The sequence below is a fragment of the Poecilia formosa genome, unplaced genomic scaffold, assembly GCF_000485575.1.
Source record: "Poecilia formosa unplaced genomic scaffold, Poecilia_formosa-5.1.2 Scaffold7, whole genome shotgun sequence".
NCBI lineage: Eukaryota > Metazoa > Chordata > Actinopteri > Cyprinodontiformes > Poeciliidae > Poecilia > Poecilia formosa.
The window spans coordinates 4451945-4476494 of record NW_006799946.1 but is presented as its reverse complement, the minus strand read 5'-3'; the positions used below and the strand labels follow the sequence as shown (position 1 = coordinate 4476494).

Below are 24550 nucleotides of genomic sequence, written 5' to 3'. Positions count from 1 at the left end.
AGGATTGTCCTGGAGATTGGGTTAAAGGTCTCCTTCTTCTTTGACGGATACAGATCAATAAATGAGCCTTTGTTCCTGTTTAGAACCCTTTTTTATATTACAAGTGTTGACATCTTGTAAGATATTGAGCTAGCTCTTTTTTTTTCTGAGTTTCTCTTTATGCATTTGTTATCCCATGCACAATACACCAAAGTGCTTGCTCCCTGCAACACATACGCAGCAGATGTCTCTAAGAATATTTATTCCCAACCTGCTTATTACGGTTCTTTTTCTTCGCAGTGGTCACTGACTGGAGGAGAATATTTATAGACGATTGCTAAGATAGAGACTGTTCTCTCAGTTACTCTGTACTCTGTTCAAAATCCACAGCAATAAAGTACGAGGTCTAATTACTTTCATAAACATAAAGATAGTGGATCTAGAGTTGATTCTGAGTGGTTGGTAACTTCTGTGAAAGTAACCTCTTGGTTCCAGGAGCGTATGACCTCTTTTAGATTTACCAACATAATCTTTTACTGCTTCCCCCAGTGTCTCTCACTGCTAGTGGTCTCACTGCTAACACTGAAGGATGAGAGGCTCTCCTGAAGCTGACTGGATTCATAGAAGGCTCTCTGAGAAATGCTTGCTCCCCTGCAATCCAGCACTGAAAAGTCCAGTCTCACCACAGGAATTTCCATACAACCCAACCAGCTGTAATCTGAAACACATTACCATTGCTGCATAAACAGGGCTGAGCCTGTGTAGCTTATTTTCCCCCTCTGAAATGGGTTCACCAGCCCTCAGAGACGTCTCATTTGTGGACTGAAGGAGTTGGCAGACGGGGTCAGGAGGAGGCCTTTAATACAGGCTTTCAAAACCCATTTGTAGTCTTCTTTTGTCACCTCTGTGTCATAGTTTCTTGACTACTGCTTGTTTTCTTTTTTTTTATATATATATAAATCCTTTTAATCCATATATTTAATTTGTGACCAGGAACGTTTTAGCTTACTAAGATAACATGTAAAATTGTGGGGAGGGAATCCATTTTATTGTTCGATTCTTTCAAAAGTTAATCCTCTTTAAAAAACCAGGATGGTATAAAAAATTATTATGTTTGTCTCAGTCTGTTGCTGTCATTGGTTGACCGTACAGGATGCTTGTTGACCTTAATTAAAGGTTGTGGAAGAGTCCAAAGATGCTGCATGGACTTTTGCTTAAGCCACTCTTCTGAAAAAAGTTGGTTCGGTTCAATAAAGAACTTTATGGTGTTTTCTTTTTCTTTTACTTACACTCATCATGGGCACAAATGCCATATTCATTCTGGGCTTTTAATTATTATTTCCATCCATTTTTTGAGTGTCGGAGGATTTAGGGCTTCAGAATATATTAAGTCCCAACCCTCATTACATTATTGCTGGCCTGCAGTGTTTGGTAGGCTTTTATATTTCAATTTCCATGCATTATAGTTTTAAATATCTAGTTCTTTGTCAATCCTCCCACTTGGTGCAATGTAGCAGTAACACTAGAACCAAAACAAACTCTCAGCATAATCCAGCCATTATTATATCTAACATTGTAGATCTGAAAACCTCCTCTTGACTCCTCCAAACATTCTTTTTATATCTGTGGGCACACAGCTCCAGCACTGTCTCAGCTAACCGTAAAAGGTATGAAGCTAGCCCATGTGAGTACAAAAGGAAGGGAGCTTTTTAAAAAAAAAAAAACAAAAAAAAAGCAGGTGTTTGTCAGTAGATTTTCGATTCTTACAAATTCATAAGACGTTTGTTACATACCAAAACCATAAAAGGTTTAAGCACATAATTAAAACAAAAGATTATTGACCTTCATGGTCATGATGAATGTACGCAAACTTCTGACTGGCACTGCGTGTGTGTGTCTAACCTGAATTCATGATCTATTTAAACTATTACTTGTTTTGCATTTAGCAACAAAGCTGTGGCATGACAGGTTTGGAGAACTTTGAATAACCCACAGCAGCTCTCTGGTGTTCATATTTAGAATTAAAATTTAGCAGTCTCTCTATAGATGTTTTTCTAAAATATATTTATATTTTTTCTTTTTTAACTTTGTCAATTCATTTACAAGAACAATTCAAATACAAGACAGCCCTATCTAAAATAAAAATCATTGTTTTGCACTTTACTGATACTGATTTTCCAACATAGAAAATGGAGAAATAAATGGTGCATGCTCTGTAATATAAGTGGTAGCTATGATTATTCTCATTTCTGCTTTAAATCTTACACCCCTAAACCCTGAGCTCTAACAATGTGCATGTAAAGAACTGTTGTTGGTGACTGCATATTTTTAGTTTCATACAGCAATTAAAATAATCCAATTTCTTAGTTTTTATGCTTAATTGCATAATATCAGCTTTTAAAAATCCAAGTTTAACTTTTAGGGCACCTTCTAAAAGACTACCTTATTTTAGAAGGTCTCAAAAGGAATGGGGGCAGAGTTCAAAGAAGATTGTTTTACTCTTAATGTAATGTTCAAAGATGTCCTTACTCTTTGAGAAGGATGGTGGAGTTTATTGCTCACATGGAGGTAGTGCAAATCTATCCTGTAGGGTTTTAATCTTCTCTAATAAATACAATTCCAATTCAAACCACCTTATGTAATCATGCCTTCCTTAGAAATAAAGTCCATCACCAAGAATCCCCTGATGGGGATTTAAATCTGTCAGGCCTCGCATGTAAACTGTCTGGCTCATGATTTAACAAGCGGCCTCATCCTTTTCCTGCAACAGTACACCACGATTAAACCACCCTGTTTAACCGTTGTTGTAAAGCACCTCCGCCCGCAGTTTCCTAAATCTATCGGTGTGACACTGATTTTTCAGATCTCGGTCTCTTTGTAGATTAAAGACCGTGTGCTGTTTCTGTCTGCACGTTGAACGTGTCCTGTCCCGCTCTGACGTTTCCAGCTTCCTTCAGAACTGTATTGTTGTCCAGTCCACCTGCTGGAGCTGCAGTGTCCCGATCCACAGTGGGGGTAGAGCAGCTTACTCACTTTTGCAGCCTGCACGTCTCATTACTTTACAGCATCAGAGGGACACGGGCTGCTCAGACAATGGGCTGGAATGCACTTGAGCATTAAGTGCACTTTGTTTAATCTTTGACGGGCTTCTGGTTGCATTGTGTGCCTTTTTTTTTTTTTTTTTTTTTTGCATTTCCAAGCCTCGGTTAAATTAAAAGTGCATATTTTTCTTTCTTACACCTAAAAGTGATATAGTTGTACTTTGGAGTTTGGATTATACATTTGTTCATCAAATGTATAATGTACAGAAAGTCTTTGTACAGACACTAATACTTCTGCATGATGAAATAAGGTAGTGACACATTTTGCTTTGGTTTACAATGTATAATATTGGGTATGATGGAAAATAGAAGAACAAAGTGCCTGAAAGGTTGGCATGTCTAGGACATCAAAAAGCTATAATGTTCTGTGCGACAACCTCTTGAAAATTACTACTTACTTTTCTGGTGTTTGAATCTGTCTATGTATCAAAATCAAAATATTCAATGTTAATCATAACAGTATCACGACTGTAATTGTCTCTTATAATATTTTATACCCACAGCAGTTAGGATAATTGTTGCTTATCCATTTATAATAAAAAGGGATACGTTATTGTCCATTTAATTCATATAAGGTTGTTTATAATATTTCCTTTCAGTAAATCCTAAAATGCACAAATTTTTTTTTTAGGTAAATGGGGGGGAAAAATGAGCCATTAATTTTGAATGCAACAATATCCACAAATAATATTAGTTGCAGTCCTTGTTCAGACAAATATGAAATCCTCCTCTGCCAACATCGTATAAGTTTTCTGATACCTTGTATAAAATTAAAGTTGTAAAATAAATGCAGAATTTGTCATAGTTGTAGCTCTTTTGTTACCAGCCTTTTACTGATGTATCTAATTATTTGTCAGCTTTTTTCCCTAGTCCTCCATTAGATCCCTGCTTATTATCTTCTGTTTCTCTAAATCCATCCTGTTACTCATTTTTAGGGTGTATTTCACTTCAACTTCAGTGCCACTTTCTGCCCTGTTTCATCCTGTTTTTAAAGGGTGTGGTGGAAAACTGCTTTCAACCGTATGAAGCGTCGATCACCTGACCTGGCTCTCATTTCTTCCAAAAACATCTCGATCTGCAAGCCTAACGGGAACTTCCTGTATGCTGATGTAGAAGGATTTTGACAAAGCTTTAACTTTAGGTGTCAGGAAACTCACTTTTGTGTGATGATGAAAGCTGGTAAAAATAAGTTAATTTTCAAGATGTGTAGCTGGTTTCTTAAATTGTATTGTCTATGCAGACGTCAATAGTTTATTTTATTTTAAGTGGAAGAAATCAAAATCTTGTATTGCTTTGCAACACTGAACATTTTTTATATTGTTTTACACTATAAGATACAAGCAACTTTTGTTTTCATATTTTATTTTTCGTGCCTTCCTCTTGTAAGTAGAAAGTCACGTCATCATTTAGATCAGGAACAGAGTTGAAGTTGCAGTGTATTTTGAAAATTAGCGTTATGATCAGTGTAGATAGCACAGATAGTATTAATAAATCAAAAGTTTCCATGAGTTCACCAGAGAGAATGTAGATCCTTACGCAAACTCCGTTTCCTTCTCAGTTTTCTTGTAGTCATGCACCATTTTTTGTTGTTGTCACACAAAATGCCAATATTTGTGGTTGACGTTGAAGGGGGATGACTACTTTTTTTTTTAATGCAGTCTTTTTGATGGATGGTTCTGGACTTGGAAGTAATAGCTAAAATCTGATTTTGTGGCATGGGATATGTGTCGATGGGCCTCTCCTCCTACGCATGGCGAGGGAGCTGCTGTTTACTAAGCAGGCTTTACAAAGAAGCAGAAAATCCTCTAATGCAGAGCCCAGATGTTGGGTGGCTGCAGACCATGATGAAAGCCTCTGTCACACTTTATATACTACACAAGTGAAAAGAAGTGGTTTCCAGAGTTTTAATTTTTAGCAAGTCACAGACTTTCTAAAAATAGCTAAAAACTGATGTTTTAATCACATCAGTGAAAAGTATGCACATTTATATGTGCTCAATACTTGGTTTGGACCTTCTAATTATGCTTTTATCTCCTTATGATATGACTACTGAATAATCATTCCAGGCCAGATAGCAATCACTATTTGCAAATGACGCCTGAGGTCATGTTTCAAATGACATAGTTTTCTAAAATCACCATTTTTTTTGCCTTTTGAATCAGAATTTTCCCTAAATAACACATTTCTCCCTCGACAAGAGACTCATAATAAATCATTGCTTGTCCTTGCAGTATCATTTTGAAATCACAATTGAAGGCAAAAATGACAATAATTGATGGATTGTTATGTAAACAAGCCATGAAATAAAGCATAAACAGAAAACACCTCAGAGAAAAAAAAAATATTTAGCAGAACAACAGATGAAGATGGTATGCTGAAATCAAATATCACTGCTGTTCCAGTTTATGTGCATGGCATGATCTGATCAATGACTGATGTTTGACTCATCTCGAGCTGACTCGGCCTGCGTACCTCTTCAGACGCTGAGCTTTATTTGGGGTTTTCCTCCTCCTCCAAATGTTCCTTTACATATGTTTTCACTTTCATCCTGTTGTTGTCCGACTGCTCTAAAGCCAAGGACATAAACTGTGTTGAGTTCCCAGCAGAACATAGAATTGGGTTTTAGGTGTATACATGCCCATCGTTTCAGACTTCACATACTCCATTAAGTTGTTGCTTACTCCAAATATGACCTTGTTTTGGTTAAGGTAATCCAGATATGTAGTTTTTGTAAAAAAAATGACACATTTGTGGAGGATGAACACATCTTTGTGTGTAGTGTATGTATATAATGTGCTATTAATTTTCTGCCTACCCTTCATTGGTTTGAACATAGAGCTTTGATTCTTTTGAGATGAGCTGTATATGTGAAATAAGCAGAAGCAGCAAATGTTCTGGATAGTCATTATTTTTCTCCACAATACAGCTGTCAGGACACACCCTAAACATTTCTGATGTTTACACTCAGCAAAAGCAGTGATGAACTCGGAGATAAAAGTGGAACAGACACAGATTATCTCCCTGCAGTTTATAATTCCCATTCCTACAACGACCCTGAACACACACTGATAACGTGTGCTAACTCTGCCACAGATTTTATTGTATAATGGAAATGTAGGGCAGTTTAGATATGGCACTTATATCATTGATTAATTTACTGGCAATAAATGTTGGCCTGGCATCAGTTATCCCTTTTAAAAACAGAAATCTGTATTGGATTATGCGGAGCTAGACTTCAGTTCCTTATTTGGTTTTGAATGTGTACGAGATCTTTTAATTAGTTTTTACTTTAACTTGGAAGTAACTAATGATTATTGAACCCTTTCTCATAAAAATCCTTATTAGTCTCGTTACGCTAACATCCCCGATTAAACCTCTTCAAATATATATAAAAAAAACTAACTAATTCAATTAGGAGGATAGGTTGGTGGTGGCAATTTCTATGTTAACAATTCAGTTTGGCGAACAAAAGAACGTATTCACTTACTGCAAACGTCAACAAAATGTCATGGACATCTGGATCAGAGTTGCAAACGCAGCAGAAGCTGAAGGTTTTGCAGGCTATCTGTGTGACTGGAAAAGACCTCGCCCTGCTGAATGTATCTTACCACAAATCTGCTTTGACTGGTTACATCCCAAAACAATAACCATGGACCGTAATTTTGAGCCACTCGTGATCCTACAGACCACATGACGTTTTTTTGGGGCCCGTTGGGGGACATTGCTATGAGCCAAATTACACAGTAAAACCTTTTAATAAAGAAAACGGAGCCACTCCTTTTTGCAGAGCTGTGACAATAACATTATTCTGTTGCCTTCTGAAGGTCTGGTACTGACTCACCAAATCTACTCACACAGTTAAATTAAACATCCTTCTGTGCGAGATGTTGTTGGTGACTTGTTTTTTTTTTTTGTTTTTTTTCTGGTGTGATGGAGCCGTGTTGGTGAGAAAATGTTACAAGTCGCTGCTGCTCCTCCCCAAGTTAACCATTACAGGGACCCACCCAAACAATTTTGGAGACAGTGGTTGTGTTTGGCTCTGCTCTGTAATTCTGAGGCGAGCATGACGTGTATGTTTACATGCTGTGTGTGCGTGCGTGCGTGCTTGAGCAGCAGCTTGTGTGGGTAGTATTTGGGTTTTTCTGATATTTTTAGGGCAGACAGAGTTCCCTGGATAGATTAGAAACACCAGGCATTGTGTGAGTTTATGTGTTAACCTCTAAAAGTCACTTTTTAACAACCAGACTTCACTTCTCTGGTCATAATGGCTGAACTATTCTGTTGTTTGCCTGCTTCACTGCTTGAGGTGGTGAAACCTCCAGTAGGTTAAAAAAAATACTTAAAACTTGATCTTAGCATAGCTTCTGTTTTTATGAGGCAAAACCTGGAATGCACATGGGAAGTGGTTAAAAAAGAGAAAACAGTCCAGCATTTTAGATTTAATGTTTTAGATTTAAACAATAAAGAAGTCTGGTTACGACCTTATGCAGCCACGTCAAGATTAAGCATTGTTCAATATTGACCATGGCATCATAATGCTTTTGTATTTATTTAGTTACTCAATCAATAGAAGAACTATTTAATAGATTGCTAAGATGTTTGATAGCCTGTTAATGTCTTTCTGGTATGGTTTTATGGAAAACAAAGACTGCAGCATAGAGTGAGTATAGTTCACCCAGATACTGTGGAAAATAATGAAATTCCTTGTTGTCGGGAAGCACAGAGACGTACAAAGCTATTTAAAAAGGAATGTCGATGTGGAGATATGTATGGTTAATTAAGGCTGTGAGAACAAGAAAGAACAAAATCTACAGCAGATAACAGAATGGATAAACAAAATACAGCAAAATTGATCTTTTCAGCTTAGATCTTCTGTTATGCATTACGCTGATTTGAAAATGTTTGTATTCTTTTAAAAATCCCATAGTTAAGGGAGTGATTTACTTTCTCTAGAATGCACATTGCACAAGTTGTGCACTACTCAACTAGTAATAGTTCAAATATCAGAATTTAAACTTCCAACTCTTTTTAGTTTTTATCTATATTTTATGTTAGCAAAACTCAGTTTTAGGTTGTTGTGCGTCAGTGACTCTGTTCCTCATGTGTAGTGAGTAAAAAAAAAAAGATTTTAAGTTCTGTTTTTGTAAAGAAAAATTGGGATCGGCGAGTCTCTAATTTTCACAAATATAGATAAGATTAAAAAAAAGTAAAAGTCTTATTGTGTGTTAGTCATTGAAGACATTCAAAAAATGCATGACTCAGGTTTATATGTAATCACTTTATGCCCTCTGGTTCACCTCTTCATGCCTTTCTCAACCTCTCCCTTGTCCTCTGTCTGTTTGATCCTCCCGTGTTTCCTGACTGGGATTTGCAGAGGGAAATCGCTGGTCAAACAGTTTAATGAAACTTCCAGTCCCAGCTGAACAGACTGAAAAATGAGAGCGGATCCAGATTAACGCCGGACGTGCTGTGCTAATTCTGCTTTATACACAGTCCAAAATCTTACCTTTCAGATGGCTTTAAATATGGAATACCTTTAATCTGCTTCATTTCCCTGTATCTATAAATAGCAATTCTGGGAGATTATTTTGACTGATGATTTTCTAAGCTCAGGCCTGCGTGTCATTTAAATCCTCCTTAATCAGAGTGCAACAGATGGATCTCCAGCTCTGTTTCAAGCCTTCGCCTGATTAATTTCCCCTCTTTGCTTGTGTGCGTTCTCTCAATCCAAACTAGTTCTCAGAGGAATGAAGAAAGTTATAAACACTTGTCAACAGATGCTTATAAACTCAGATCTGACGGATTGTCCAGTGTGTTGTGTGTGTTGGGTGAAATAACTGATACCTCTATGACACACTGACTCTCCCAGTTGCATAAATATTCCCACAGATAATCACTTCTTGCTTTTCTCCCACATATTGTATGAAGCAGTCACCAAAATAACCATCTCTGAAGTTCAGTTGCACAAAGTTTTTCCATACGATTGCAATAATCATCTCAGTGAGGATCAGTAATCATTAGCCCACACACTCTGTGTTTATTGCTCATGTTTCATTTAATTGCTGATATGTGTTATCTGTAAAGGTGGAACAAATTCGAGCTGGAAGTAGGTTGATTAAGACGGCTCTAAAGTTATGAAACAATGAACTATTTAGGTAATTTTCTGCTTCTGCAACAGCATACAGCAGGCTTGATAAATGGCAGTTTCGTCATATATAACATGCAAAACTATAAAATGGGAAGTGCATTCATATCAGGGATCTTCTCCATTTCTTTTTTACATATTGTGCTTGTCGGCAAAGTTTAGCTGCATCCGTCCAAACATTTGGAAACTGGAAGTGACTTCTCTCAATTTTCAGTTTTAAAGGAACAGTAAAGCTTGCATTTCATTGTAACCAGACTCTAGTGCTTACCTTTCCTTGCTTGCTCTAACTCAGTGTTTCCCAACCCTGGTCCTCAAGGCTCACTGCTCTGCATGTTTTAGGTATTTCCTTCCTTCAGTCCAGCTGATTTCAGTCGATGACTGATTAACAGGCGTTTGTTGAACTGCAATCAGCTGAATCAGGCACATTAAAGCAGGGAAACTTCTAAAACATGTAGGACAGTGTGCCTTGAGGTCCAGGGTTGGGAAACACTGCTCTAACTGATGCTGAAAGTGGCTATCTTTGACTTTTTTACTTTCTACAGTCAAAACCCAGAAGTGTTGATGGCACAACGTGGCTGTTCTGATTTTTCAGTTTCTCACTGACTTGTCAAATCTCGCAGTTGTGGTGAAAAGCAAATTTCTCAGTTCATCTGTGTTTTTGTTTTTGTTTTGTTTTTTGTTAATTTGTTCTGTTCTATTTATAATCTAAAGCAAAACAATCCTGGTCTATCAACTGAAATCCAAGTTAAAAGAACGTGAAACAAATTCTGTTATTAAAGCAGATCACCGCTGATTTAAATGTATTTTCTTGGCACCTGATAACATCAAATATTCCCAAAAGACAAGTCCACTTTAGCCCATTGATGACACAAAGAAAACTGACTCCATAGAGAGAGAGAGAGAAAAAAGATTCCTGTGGTTACTTTCATTTATTATGTTTCTGAAAACATAATTTCAACACTTTGATCTTCCATATTCTGCTGAAGCATCTTATCATTGAGAGCAGGCTCGGTCACCTCCTCTACTTATGCACTGGGATATGAGATACATCCCTCCTCTCATGTAAAGCGTTCTCCACAGTCCAGCAGAAGCTATTACACATAAGGCATAAGTGGGCAGCTCATTGTGTTGGCTCACACAGGAGGAGATGGAGGACCCCTGTCAGACAAAGACCTCCGTTTGACACATAAACAATGGAGCTGGCACACAGCAGCCTTCAGCCTGGGCAGAGGAATGGCACAATGGGTCTGTTTCTGCTGCAGCACGGAGGAAGAGTTTGCATGTTGCTTTGTCATTGTAATTCAGAGTTGTGTTGAGACAGAGAATACGAAATGTATTCATCTTATTGTCTCATACGGAACAAATTTCCCTGAATGTATTCAAAGCAAGTGCATATTTTATAGGTTTGTCGGCGTCATACAATTTGTGTTGAAGGTCACGTCTGAGCCGCTGTAGGTTTACAGGATCGGAGACCTAATGAGGCTTGATTATTGTTCTACACATCACTTTCAGATAATTCTGTTCAATTTAAGAGGCTGAATGCCTGTTACGTCTGCAGCATTGTGGATTAAACTGCTTCTATGCAGAGATGCTTCAAAGCAGTTTATTTTTAGGTCTGGAAAGTATAACAAAATATATAAAACCTCCATCAATCCATGCTTTTACTGGTGATTTATCCATCTACCTTTTTTATACATCTGTTTTTCTATTAGCAATTAATCTGTCCCTTTATTAGTCTGTTCATTATCCATCAATCTATCAGTTTGTCTAATATCCATCTCTCCACCCTCCCATAAAATCTTGAAGAACAATGTAAATCTTGACCTAGTTACTTTGATTTAAAAAAAAAAGAAAAGCAACATTTTTTTCTTACCCCTGTGATTTAATAGTGTAATATAAAATATTCAGAAAGCAGTAAATAATTAAATGTGTGTACAATTTAATTTTCATCCCTATATTTTAAGTGATGAAACGTGGACATAATGATAAGGATTTAATGTGTTACTGGACGCCAAACATCATAAAAAAAAAGGTTTTAAATGTATCACACATCCTTTGTGACTCTGACAAGCTATATTTTGCACTCAGACCTTACATGGGCATGTATGTCCGCACTGTCCTAGACACACCAGCATCCTGTGTCACCTTCACCCTACAAAAAACCAGGATGTGCTCATCTGAGCTAATCTTACTGATTTACTGTATGCGGCCTGTTTCCTGTTTGTTGCTTCTTGTTTTTGTTATTTTTGTTTTCAAATGTAGAATCAAGCAAAGTGTGAAACCAAAAGGAGAAAAAATAAACGTAACCGGTTGCAAAAGCCAAGACTTATGTTGTAAGAACCTATGACTAATTAGCTCCACAGCCTTCTGTTAACAGTCTCATGCACAGCGATGTGGATCATTTAGCTCGATGTTTGAGGACCAGAACGATGGCAAATCTGCTCATTGCAGCAACATCAGACTATAAAGAGCTACATCTTTTCATTTAGTACTTGAGTCAACATTTTAGTTTTCGGGGAAAAAGAAAAAAGTCCATCTTTTTTTTTGGAAAAAAACAGTCATGATCCATTTAGTTTGTCTGGAACTTCTTCAGTCACAAAAGCTTTACACTGAGCTATTAAGAATGTCTTAAAAATAATGATCTCTTGGCCGTCTTTGCAAGGCAGCAGCAGAGGTTTGGCAGCTGTGAAGAAAGGCACCATTCTTCTGTGGAGAGAAGCGGGGACGCTAGCAGCGCTCGGACAGGAAGGAAGTCAGCCTGGCAGCCTCATGTCGGGAGAAATGTAGGAATAGAAAGGTTGCACGAGTCTGGGAGTGAAGAGCACACACAGATGGAGGCAGAAAGTGAGACAGGAAAGTGTATAAATATCTACGTCTGGCACGTCGGCAGGATGTGAGCATATTGATTCTCCATAAGAGCAAGGTGCGAAAACCCCCCCATTATACATCTATTATGGGCATACTTTCTGAATAGCTCATCACCTATAAAGTAATAACTTAGTATTAAAAATATTCTTCAAATGAATTTTGAACTAGCTTTGAGACTAGATTTTGGTGCACTTATTTATCAAACAGGAAATGGACGTATGACTCGAGATCACAATGTCAAATTTACATTTTTATCATTTTTATTTTGTAGGCACTCTTCTTCTTGAGTCAGCAATCGTCCCATTGAATATAGGCCAAGACATGGCCGTGCCTTAACCTGTCTGTATTTAAAATAAATCCTTGTTAAATTAACAAAAATAAATCAAATATAAAATCTATTTAATGATTCATTGATCACTTACTGTATTGGATTTCTGAAGTAGGACGGATCACACGTGAGAGCCCATCATGCTGACATTGTCAGAAGTGTTGCTTTCGCTGCTCTTTTTTTTAGGACCTTTTTTGTTTTATATGCTATTGCTGTTATTTAAATGTATAAGTAGAAAGTATACATAGCTCCTTATTTGTGTGCTTAAAGCAAATATTTATTTAGTTTTATTTTTCTATACCAAAAGTGACATATAAATGTTTCTTTTTCCCTTCAGGTTTGAGAAGGGGAGGATCTACACCTACATCGGTGAGGTGGTGGTGTCAGTAAATCCATACCGTGCCATGAACATCTACAGCCGGGACACCGTAGAGCAGTACAAAGGTCGTGAACTATACGAGAGGCCGCCACACCTCTTCGCCATCGCCGATGCTGCGTACAAAGCCATGAAGAGGAGGAACAAAGACACTTGCATTGTCATCTCAGGTACAATGAGAAGTTCATGAATCACAAAAACACTTTTTTTTTTTTCATTTTAATTTCACATGGTTACTTTAAAATATATTTGTCGTTTGCATTTAGTGTAAAACTTTTGACTGTTTCTCAGGTTAATATTCCGTTTGGCCATTAGCAATGATAAGGAGGATAAAGCACCACTCTGTGGACAAAGAAGGAACTGAGAAACTTTAAATCTTAAACTGGTTGGAAGATTTATAGAAGAAGTATGATGTACTAACATGTGTTGTTCTGAATGAAGTAAAAGAAAAATAAAAAAATACTAAAAAGAAACCCAAAAGCGACTAAAGGACTGACTTGCGCTGAAACTGTTTATTATCACCAGTACAAGTCTCGAAGACTCGCTGTTCGATTTGCAAGCCATGCAAACCACTGCAGGGACATCAATGCCAGAAATACTTTATGGTTTTATATTTATCTCTTTCTTTTTATTGCAGGGGAAAGTGGTGCAGGAAAAACCGAGGCCAGCAAGTACATAATGCAATACATAGCTGCTATTACCAACCCTAATCAGAGGGCGGAAGTTGAAAGGTGAGCTGAGTTTTGGGAGGAAATATGGATTTTGTTCCGTTGGATTACTCTCTTGCTTTGATTTTAGTTGTGGAAACCAGTCAGACATATTCAGTAGGAATAAATTTGGCTTCAGTCAACAGATTGCTTTCATTGTTTTCAAGGAGTCGTTGTCTTTTTCTTGGAATGCTCACCGCCTTACATCAAGGCTCTTGCATCATAGTCAGATAAAGTTACAGCCCAGCAAGGTGTTGTCATTGTCTCAGGTAACTGAGCAGCTGGTGTTTGCCTTTAAAGCACTAAAAGATGTTATTGCTCCACAGTACAGAACAATCAATTATGCTTTAGGGTGTAATTAACCTGGACTGATATAAAGGAGATAAGTAGAGCTTTTTGCAAAGCAAACAAAACGCAGGAAGGAGGCTGAAAGGTAAACATCGCAGATTAAATATTGGAAAATACAACGGGCTGGTAATAGACTGAGGAAGCATAGCTTCATGTTGGGGGGGCTTGTTGGTCCCTTATTGCAGCCAAAATAACAATCAAGGATTGAACTCCACTGAAACCCTAAAGGTCCGTTGTGGTGTCTGACCCAAAGATTTTAGTAGCTAACACCCCAAACTCATGGTTGTTCTCCCCAAAACATTACAGAAGAATTTTTGCTTTATCACATTATCCTGTTGAGGCCACAGGATGAAAAGGTCACATGCTTTGCCACAATGCTCAAGTAGGAAGTAAATGTTAAAGAAACATCTAGATAGTTAGTGGGACTCCAGGATTTCAGTTCTGAACAATGTAATGTAAACACCATGCTGTTAGATGGATGACCACAGATGCAATGTTTCATACATTTTGAGTCTAGACTGCTGTGTTTTTGAACACTGTACACTGGCGTTATAAAGATGTTACTGATGATGTTTGAATCATTACCCCCTCTCCCCCCCTCTGTACCACCTTCCCGTTTCACAGAGTAAAAAACATGCTGCTGAAATCCAACTGTGTCCTGGAGGCCTTTGGAAACGCCAAAACCAACCGCAATGACAACTCCAGCCGCTTTGGCAAATACATGGACATCAACTTTGACTTCAAAGGAGATCCCATCGGGGGCCACATCAACAACTACCTACTGGAGAAGGTGGGGTGGTAGGATATCAAAATGGGACACCTAAAAAGATTTAAGACCAAATGTCAAGTCCTGTCTGTTGGATTTAGGTCTGAACTTTGACTGAGCCATTCTGAATTTGAGTTGATGTAAATCTTTCAGTTTTAGCTTTGGCTTGTTGTTTAGGGTTCTTCTCCTGGAGGAAGATAAATCATCACTCCAGTTTCAAGTCTTTTGTGTTCTTGGACAGTCAGACAGCCACTCCATCATTTTCCCATTAAACTTGTCCACGTTTAAGAAAAGTATCCCCACAGCATGATGCTGCCACTGCCATGTGTCATGCGTTTGCTTTCTAGAAAACTAAGTGGCCAGATTTTTATTTTTTATTTTTTTTTATTTTTTTATTTGGTCTCATTTAACCAGAGAAGCTTCTTCCACATGTTCACTGTGTTCCCTGCATGGTGTGTGGTTCGGTCGTATGCTATACAGATATAGATCTACATTACACACTGTGTGTGACTTCCTGTTTGTGACACTGGATTTTGTTTAAGGCCATCAGAACATCCAAGGCTGAATACAAATACATACTTTTTGATGATCTTTCACATGAAATGCTTATGAAATACATTAAGGTTTGTGCTCTGAATCCTTTTCTACACATTCCAGACTATCTTTATGTTTGGCATCAGTGATGAACAGGAAAACCATTGTTGAGTTCAATTCATGATGTTGTGACTTAACCAAGCTGTGTTTTTTTTTTCTTTTTTTTTTCTACTAAAACAGTCCAGGGTAATTTTCCAGCAGGAAGGTGAGAGGAGCTTCCACTCATTCTACCAGGTAATTATATTTGCACACCTGTTTGGATTTGCATGAACTCTGTGTTCTGTTACACAAGCTTCCTTGTGGGGTTTTTTTTAAATTTTTTTTTTTTACATTTGATATAACCATGGGAATGTTGACTTGTTTTTGTATTTTTAGCTCTGCTTTGTTGCGCACATCTACATATATTCTAAACTGGGTGCAGGACCAGTCTGGCAACTGGTTTTACCACTACAATTACATGAGGTGTAGCACATCAAAAGGAAAAGCCCTAGAGAATTGTAGATGTGGTAAATAAGTCCATGGAAATCATCTAAAGGGAAATTCACTATATTACCATTAAATGTAAACATAACTTCACAGGGCTTATTTCTATATGGTAAGCACTAAAATCTGCATCACGAGTCAGTAATAATCCTCTTGTCTCTATTTATAGGAGTATATAAAGTGATTCTTGTGGATGTTTGTGTTGGTAGTTCAGTTCTATCCACAGATTATTTAGTAATGATACCCTTCTGCTTCATGCACTTTATTTCTAAGATTGACAAAGTTTCAGTTCATTCAGTAATACTCCACTAAAAAAAATTTAATCAGAGGTTTTCTAACCAAAATATGCCTTTTTTTTTTTTTACTAGTTGCTGAAAGGAGGTCCGGATTCCCTCCTGCGCTCTCTTCACATTCAAAAAGACCCAACGGCCTACAACTACATCAAAGTCGGAGGCCAGATTAAGGTATTTCAGACTTTTTGTTAACACATGAATAATCTACAGCTTGTCATACTTAAAACCCCATTTTTCCAAATCCTTCTTCTTATTTATTAATTCTTATCCTGTAGGGCATGAAAAGTAAATCTACGTTTAAAGCTATATGTTTGGGTTTTAGGAGCAGAAATGTTGTGACCCTTCAGGCAGAGTTGCTGTACATGGAGCTCGATCCTTTTCCAGACCTACTTTTTTCAGATCTGCTATCTCTGTTGTTGAATGAGTCAAATGATTAAGAACAACATGCAACCAAAACACTGTGCAGCATCCAATTAGCTGATGTCATGCAGCACAGCACACCCAAACAGCTGAGGTGCAGCTTTCCACTCTGTGTCTAAGCAACTTGTGTTTTAATTTCCAGGACATCTGTAATTGAATTAACACCTGAACTAGAAACCCAGCCTTCAAAAAACAAATAGACCACAACATTCAGTGGGAAGATATTACTGATATTTGCTTTTTGTAATGTCAGGTTTATAGAAATAATAAATGTTGAATCAAGTACACTTTGTTTCTTGTTCTTTGAATGATTTAGTCAACGTGCCTGAAGCATGTTTTTTTATTTATTTTAATCTCTTTGCAGTCTGGCATCAATGACAGTGCTGATTTCAAAGCTGTAGCCGACGCCATGAAAGTAATTGGGTTCACAGTCGACGAGATTCAGACTGTTTACAAGATCCTGGCCACCATCCTGCATCTGGTAATACACAGAAAACCTCAAACCTCTTCATCTTGGTTGGCAAGATTTTCCCTTTTGCTGTCTTTGTTGCAAAAAAAAAAAAACAAACAAAAAAAAAAACTGGAAAGGACAGATTTAAATTCAGTTTTACTGCTCAGTCACACCTAGAAACATTCTCCTTAAAGGTTGAGTGTTGGACTTTCCTTTTATAAATGTCAGACTTTGGCATTATAAGAATAAAGGACTCATTATGTTTATCTTGCCCAACAAATGATGAGAAAAGGTGCCAACAGAACACTGTGCCCCTTATTATGGCAATATTTTTCCCCTAACCTCCCAAATGAAAGACTCATGAAGCAGACTGTTGAAAAAAGAAACGCTTAATAATTAGTACAGCGCCTACAAATAAAGAATAGAGAAATTATGTTTTAAAACGGGAGCAGTTTCATTATTTAAATACTCATAATAATAAGTAAACTGTAAAGTTTTAAATTCAAAACCATCACTCAAGAGTTTCAACAATGTTTGACTAAACAGCAAAAAACATTTTGTCGAAAAAAAAAATGCTTATAAATCTTTCGTTATTTTGGTAAATTATCCGCCACCAGATTGTAGATATAGATTTTTGTGATGTACACCAGGACAAAAGAGGAGAGTCACATACATGAACTACAAAGTATTAGAAGTGTGACGGTAAAATGTTGTCCCGCTACCTCAGATGCCAAGAAGCTCAAATTTGCTGAAGCAGCATTGGTACGTTAGACACCAAGAAATACAAAATGTAGCTTTTGCTTTTATTTTTATTTTATTTTTTTCTTTGCATTAACCAGAAACAATCTGGAAAGTTAAAGAATTATCATGATCAAGTAATCAAATGTCTTATCAGGCTAGTGTGAAATAATGTGAGCCAAATCAAATATCTGGTCATAAAATTAGCAGCACTATAATGGATTCTGATGTTGAGGAAGTCAACACTTTGTATATGTATACATATAACTGTAACATTGCAGTTTTACTGAGCTAATCAAACACTATGGTATTTGTTTACCTGTAATAGGGATGCTAAAAGTTAGGATATTGAAATAAGAAACTTCCGTAAATGTCTATTTCATTTTGATGTCTTGGAGGGGTTGAAATGATGTAGTAAAATCTGAGTAGAGTAGATAGAGTAGGCACATAACTCATTATTTAACCTATTAGACTTGCCAGTGGCGTGTTGCAGTTGCTTCGATAAATTATTGTTGTAGTTTCATATTTTTCTTACTTAACCAGAAAAAAAAAACGTCAATGAACCCACGTTCTCTGTTCTGTCCTGCAGGGAAACCTGACCTTTGGAGTGGATGGTGACGTTACCCTGATAGAGAACACAAAGCTCGTCTCTGTAATCAGGGAGCTCCTTTCCACCAAGGAGGAAAATGTGGAGAAGGCTCTGCTGTATCGCACAGTGGCCACTGGTCGAGACGTCATTGAAAAACAGCACACCACACAGGAGGCCAGTTATGGTCGAGACGCTCTTGCAAAGGTTATTTCTGGGCACAGGTTCTGGTGACCCTTTTGTGTGTTTGTGTTTTTTTTTTTTTTTTGTTTGTAGCAGCACTAAAGAGATTAAAACAACAGAGGTCTACATGTGCCTGCAGGGTTGTGACATTTCACTTGTCGCTTTGTGTTACTTATGATTCTACTTATCACAGTTCACAGTAACATATGAGTCACAGTGTTTTGGCATCATACAGAGACTGAACATTGTGGAGGATGCAGTTCATGTAGGCAGTTGCAAGACCAGTGCAGTGAAGCTACTAACAAAAAAAAAACAAAAAAAAACTGACTCATTGATATTTTGACACTTTTCGTTCCGGTTACTCAGCTGTTGCTAAGCGTTTGTGCCCTGAGATGATGTTATTTATTTCTCGCCACCCTTCTCAACGTTTTACATTTTCCTCAGGCAATGTACGAGCGTCTGTTCTGCTGGATCGTTGGACGCATCAATGACATCATTGAGGTGAAAAATTATGATGCCAGAGTCCATGGAAAGAACACGGTCATCGGAGTGTTGGACATCTATGGGTTTGAAATTTTCCAGAACAACAGGTGGAGATAAATGTGAAAAAAATTGTTTGCATTTATATCGGTCAATATTTTACAATTTATTTGATGTGCTTTTTATTTTTTTTGTAGCTTTGAGCAGTTTTGCATCAACTACTGTAATGAAAAACTGCAGCAACTCTTCATTCAGCTGGTTCTGAAGCAGGAACAGGAGGAGTATCAGAGAGAAGGCATCCCCTGGAAACATGTATGATGTATTATTTTTTTTCATATTAAACTATGTTTGTGTAAAATTAACCTTCCATCCTTAAAGCAATCGACTATTGAGTTTAGTCGGCAGCACTGGTTGTCAGACGCGTTAGAAGTTTTCAAAGCTTCTAACGCCATGCTGTCAAGAGAAACACCAGGTGTTGTCAAATGTTGGGGGGGAAAAAAAAGCAACGAAATTCAGCTTTACACATAATCAGGAAAGACCCTGATGTCAACAGTCCCAAAAGGGAAAGCAGGCGACTTCTCACCAATCTCATCTAAATCTAAAATGGCTTCTAGATACTTAAAACCTAAAATTATTTGCACTATTAAACATATTTTTAACATTTAAAAAAACTATAACAAGATAAGAGAAGAAACAATGGATCTTCATGATTTTCCACAAGAAGTACACACTCCTGGGTTTTCTTCCAAATAGTGTGTGTTCATGAGAGAACTGTCTCAGGACCCCATAAAAGGGAGGGTCCTAGAACCCAGAAGTAATCCACAGTTGGCACAGTGATGTATATATGAAGTTGGAGTTCTTTGTGCACTTAATGAATTAAAAAAAAAAAACAATTAGATGTTTTAGCTTTTCACCTGCTGATCAGATGAGAAGTAGGAGATTTACATCTGTGGCCAATTGACTGGTGTATTTCTACTCAAGAATTTGCTGCAAAAACTTTTAATTCTGGTGTTTTTTTTTTGTTTTGTTTTTTTTGTTTTTGGTTTGCACTTTTATCATGTAATCATTTGTACATTTCTGTTTTCCCAAACTGAATTCACCTCAGTCTTTGGTCTCGTTTTTTTTGTAGATTGATTACTTCAACAACCAGATTATCGTTGACCTGGTGGAGCAGCAGCATAAAGGCATCTTCTCTGTTCTGGATGAAGCCTGCATGAATGTGGGCAAAGTCACGGACGAGGTCTTCCTGCAGGGACTGAACGTGAAGCTGGTCAAGCACGCCCACTTCACAAGCCGCAAGGTAGGAAGAATGAGCTGCGGATATTAATCATGTTTTTTTTGTTTTTTTTTTTTGTTTTGTTTATAGTATGTGACTCTTTGTAGCAGAGTTTGGTCTTTGGAGTTGAGCAACGCCAAAGCCGTCTTGCCTTTTTGTAGTTTTGTGTTTGAAGCTGATTGCAGATCTGCACCTCACACCGTTTCCTTCATTTTACCTTTCGCGTGAGCTATGTGTGCTATATTGCAATTTCTATTCTTGTCCAAACGCGTCAAATATCCATATCTATACAATGTGAAATGTTTCCCCTCATAAAAACATCTTGATACAGAATACTATCTTTTTCACATCCTTGATGTAGCTGTAATAATCCAAGAACAGCACAGGGCAGGTTTCTCCTTGCGTTAAGTAGCTTTTTAGCGCTGTAAGTGGAAACTGAATAAACAGGAAGATTCACCGTCTAATTCATTCTAATTGTGTCATCAGGCTCCTGAACTAAAGCTAAGCCAAATGTCCTGCCATTCATTTTTGTTTGTGACATCTCATCTTCTCTGATCTAGTCAATATATGACATGAAAAGATCTGCAGAAGTTAAAAGATTTCATGCTACAGATGTTTTTCTTTTTTTTGACTGGACGTCTGCTGCAGTCTTCCCACTGAACACCAGGGGGCAACAACCGTCAGGATTTGTGTTTTGGGAGTCTGACTCAACAATTTGCACAAGTGATGTCACTATCAGCCTATAGGAGAGTGGAGGAGACATATTTACAGATTTATGAGGAGAGCCATGCAGGGGAGCTAAAGTTAAGTGAAAAGGAGAGCAAAGGATAATGCTGATCCAGTTGGAATGAGTTTTGACAGCGTGCGTGTATCTGTGTGTGTGAGAGAGGGAACCTGTTAACTGAAATATATAAATCAACAGGCTGTGCCAAAAACTGTTCAAAGTCTTCATGTTCCCATGTGAAGCACAAACGCCCAGCAGGCCCGCCGTAGTTCAGTAGCTGGTACCCACCGTAGTTCAGAGTGAAAAAACTGCCCCATGTCACGGGGAGCTGTGAATACAGAAAGACTGAGGTAAAGATTGTACTGCAGGGTTTATTGATCCCCGAAGCTTCCTTTCCTCCTTTCATCCACGAGTCGATATGCTCTTCAATATCACTCTCCTTCTGCTGCTCTCTGACCCGCTCCTCCTGCTGGAATTTCAAAGACATGCAGGGTTTCAGAATACACATTTATCCCGCTGGTGCTTCCTGGAACTAATATCTGCATGAATCAATATTGTCTGGACTGGAGACCTTTTTGTTTGCTGTTCTGTTTGAAATCCTGTTCCTGCACAATGTTGCTGTGAATTAACTTTTTTGTTTCTTTTTTTTTTGTTAAGAAGTAATATGAGTCTTTCACTGCTTCAGTTGAATCCCATATAAATTCTGAAGGTGTAAATATTTTTTATGTTGAGTGTGAATACAGTTTTTTTTTTTTGCTTAAAAATTAATTTGAGTCTATTATATGAATAAAAGAATTGAACCTTCAAACATCAGATAAATGATGGTTAAACCAGCCCTTTCCTACAGTTTCTCATGGAAGTTAGATCAGTAAAGGTTGTACTCACCTTTGTTGCCAGTGGTTAGGGTTACACTGGTATACAAGCTGTGCACTTTATACTGTTAGCATAACACAATGATTAAAAAAATGCAAGGGGTGTACTCCCTTTTGTGTGATACCGTATGTACTGGTTGTGTCCCCGTTGGGATTTGAGAACTGATGACGAGATTGTCTGCTCGAGAGCAGAATTCATGGCTCTATCTGTAACAGCAAGTCCAGAAGCAGTAAAACAGTCTCTGACCATCACAATAGCACCACCATCTTTGACTAGAAACTCTTAAAGTAATTTTGGCAGGTTGCCACATTCTTTTTTTTTTTTTTCATTGCTGGATTATGACTCTCGCTTGGGATTTTAAACTCTTTCTATGCTTATGTATGTCAAAGACTTAGTATTTAATCTATTGTTAAGACTGTTAATCTGCTGTTAAGGCTAGGTTTTCTAGCCTAGTTCACATTATTAGACGGGTTCTGTGTAATGGTTTTATCGATTGTACAGAGAAGAATTGGGCAATGGTCTGGGGGTGATCACTTTTTCATATAGGGTTTAGGTTGGTTTTCTTTTATTTTGTTTGCTTTTGGCCTTTTTTGCACTTTATTGTTGCAGCTGCCACCTGCTGGTCACATTGTTTTTACACAGCTTATTAAGTTGCAGAACAACATTTTTACAAATCCTAAATTTTGAACATAGATAAGATGTATTTTAAAAGATAACCCAAAGTAGTTTTGTTATTGTTTGTTTTTGCATAAGTTTGTTGTTTTTTTCGCTCTACATCATTTTTTAGACTTAGGGATTTTAACTTAAAGGGGAAAAAATAAGAGAAATCCTGCTGTTTTGTTCTAACATAAAATTCTTACCTCTATCCCCACGTGCATGGTGTTTGGCGGTTCTTGGAAAAGGTTTGAAATTCACAGATGTTTGAGGATAGGAAATCCACACAAGTCTCCAGACTCTATAACCCGCCCTGATTTGCCAGCTTCCACCATTCACACATTTACCCTCGCAGACAGACTAAAGCAGATGTGAAGCTAAAGTAGGAAATGAAGTGTGAGAAAGAAAGAGGAGTCGGTGCTGTGCGAGAAACTTAGAATTAAATATGAGGTGAGATAACCACACCAAGAGGCAGCAAGAAGGAAAGGTGCAGAGGCATGTGGAAAGACTGTATGATAATCAGTTATATCTGTAGTTAATGATGTTTGACATAGACTTTCGCCAACATTACAAAAACTGTTTTGTTTTTCCAGCCCATAAACTCCATCAGAAACGTGTATCACAGCCACAGCGGGATGTTTTTTATTTTTCTCCTTGATGAAGTTTTGTTGTCCGTTCTGAGCAAAAATAATAAGTAAAAATATATCAGAAAACTAATATAATATAGAACTGAGAAAGCACTATTGCACTTGTAAGAAAAACACCTGAAAACATTGCAAAACATAAAAAATGAAAAATAAAATAACCCCAAGAGAAAATAAAAAATGAGTTTAATAACAATAATAAAAGTCTGCAGAGCCTTAAGATGGATAAAAAAAATGCAATATATACAAAACAAAACATAACTCTGTGTTAGATGAGCTAATTCAAAAACATCTATTAATATACAAATAAAGACTGGAAAGACCTGCTATTTACTGACTTTTTTTTTTTTTTAACATTTTTCAAATGTTTAACATTTGTATTGCTTGTTTCCTGCTGCAAACAAAGTACACAGAAAAGACAATCTGCAGGAACAGAGTGAGTCATAGGTCTTGGCCTATGGAGATGCTCATCTGACAGGATCTGTGCAGCATGTCTGCTTTTTTCTCACCCTCCTCTCTGTGCTAAATGATGCTCCGCTGGCCGCAGACTGACGCACAGGCACTGTGTCCAGGCTGTTTCATTGCTTCAGTAACTCGCTCTCTACATGCAGCATGTGGCCAGTAAATACACTGTAGCCGCACAGACGGCGTGCTCAGATCGGCTGCTTCCACAGATGGGGAAAGGGTACGTGTACAGAGAGAAACTTTAGATCCATAACAGATGCACTTTGTTGTGATTCTAGCCCAGTCTGTATCATCTCTCTGTCATGATGTTTTCCAGTCCGCTGATCAGAAATTCCTTTCATTTACTTCCCAGGGTTCTTGGCCTTATCAAATACTCAAGTTGTTTGAATACTTGGAAGCTTCTGGCTTGTTTACACATTTTCTTCAACCTAAAAGGATATGTTTACATTTGCATAATTGCATGCGATTTATTTATTTTTCTTGCTTGTTTTGGGGCAGTAACATCCAGCTGTCTGCAACATTTTTGCATCTGGTTGTTTGCTATAGCTTTTGACTTTAATCCACCTAGATTTTTAAAAAGGTTTTAGCCATGCTGACCAGCTGCTGTTTAGTGGCAAACTTGTTCAGTTGATTTCTAAAAAGGTTTTTTTTAGGTCATCATAACACTGCTTAACTTAAGTAGTCTCTCTCTCTTCCTCTCCCTCTTTGCCTGCTTGTAATCAATTGTTAAATATTAATCGTATTTATCATATCATACCTAACTATTAATAGACCCCTCATCAAATGGGTGCATTTCTACTTGATACATGTATAAAAATGACAAAAAATGAAATTTTAAAACATGCTGATCTTTTGAGATCTTGCTGACGTGAATAAAGAGTATTTCTTTATTCAGTAACAGTATCCACACTGAAGAGGGTGTGACATGTGGCTGTCGGTATCTGTAGTGCATTCACCAAATGATGACAAGATACTTTGTCATCATTTTTACTCAGTGAGTGAACGTGTAACATTTACAACTTATAAGCAGGGGTGAAAGTAGTTTTAAATTCTTGGGGGTAGTATGAC

At 37.5% G+C, this 24550-nt stretch overlaps 1 protein-coding gene across 1 annotated transcript in view; it reads left to right on the top strand.

The window, feature by feature from the left end:
- Positions 1-24550, top strand: part of myo1d (myosin 1D) — a 109057-nt gene that overhangs the window by 8182 nt on the left and 76325 nt on the right. Inside the window, exons 2-11 of the mRNA XM_007572314.2 lie at positions 12759-12967; positions 13435-13528; positions 14477-14642; positions 15393-15446; positions 16064-16159; positions 16773-16889; positions 18187-18390; positions 18811-18956; positions 19044-19158; positions 19976-20146. Of these exons, the coding sequence (XP_007572376.1) occupies positions 12759-12967; positions 13435-13528; positions 14477-14642; positions 15393-15446; positions 16064-16159; positions 16773-16889; positions 18187-18390; positions 18811-18956; positions 19044-19158; positions 19976-20146 (1372 nt within the window). The remainder of the gene's footprint in view (positions 1-12758; positions 12968-13434; positions 13529-14476; positions 14643-15392; positions 15447-16063; positions 16160-16772; positions 16890-18186; positions 18391-18810; positions 18957-19043; positions 19159-19975; positions 20147-24550) is intronic.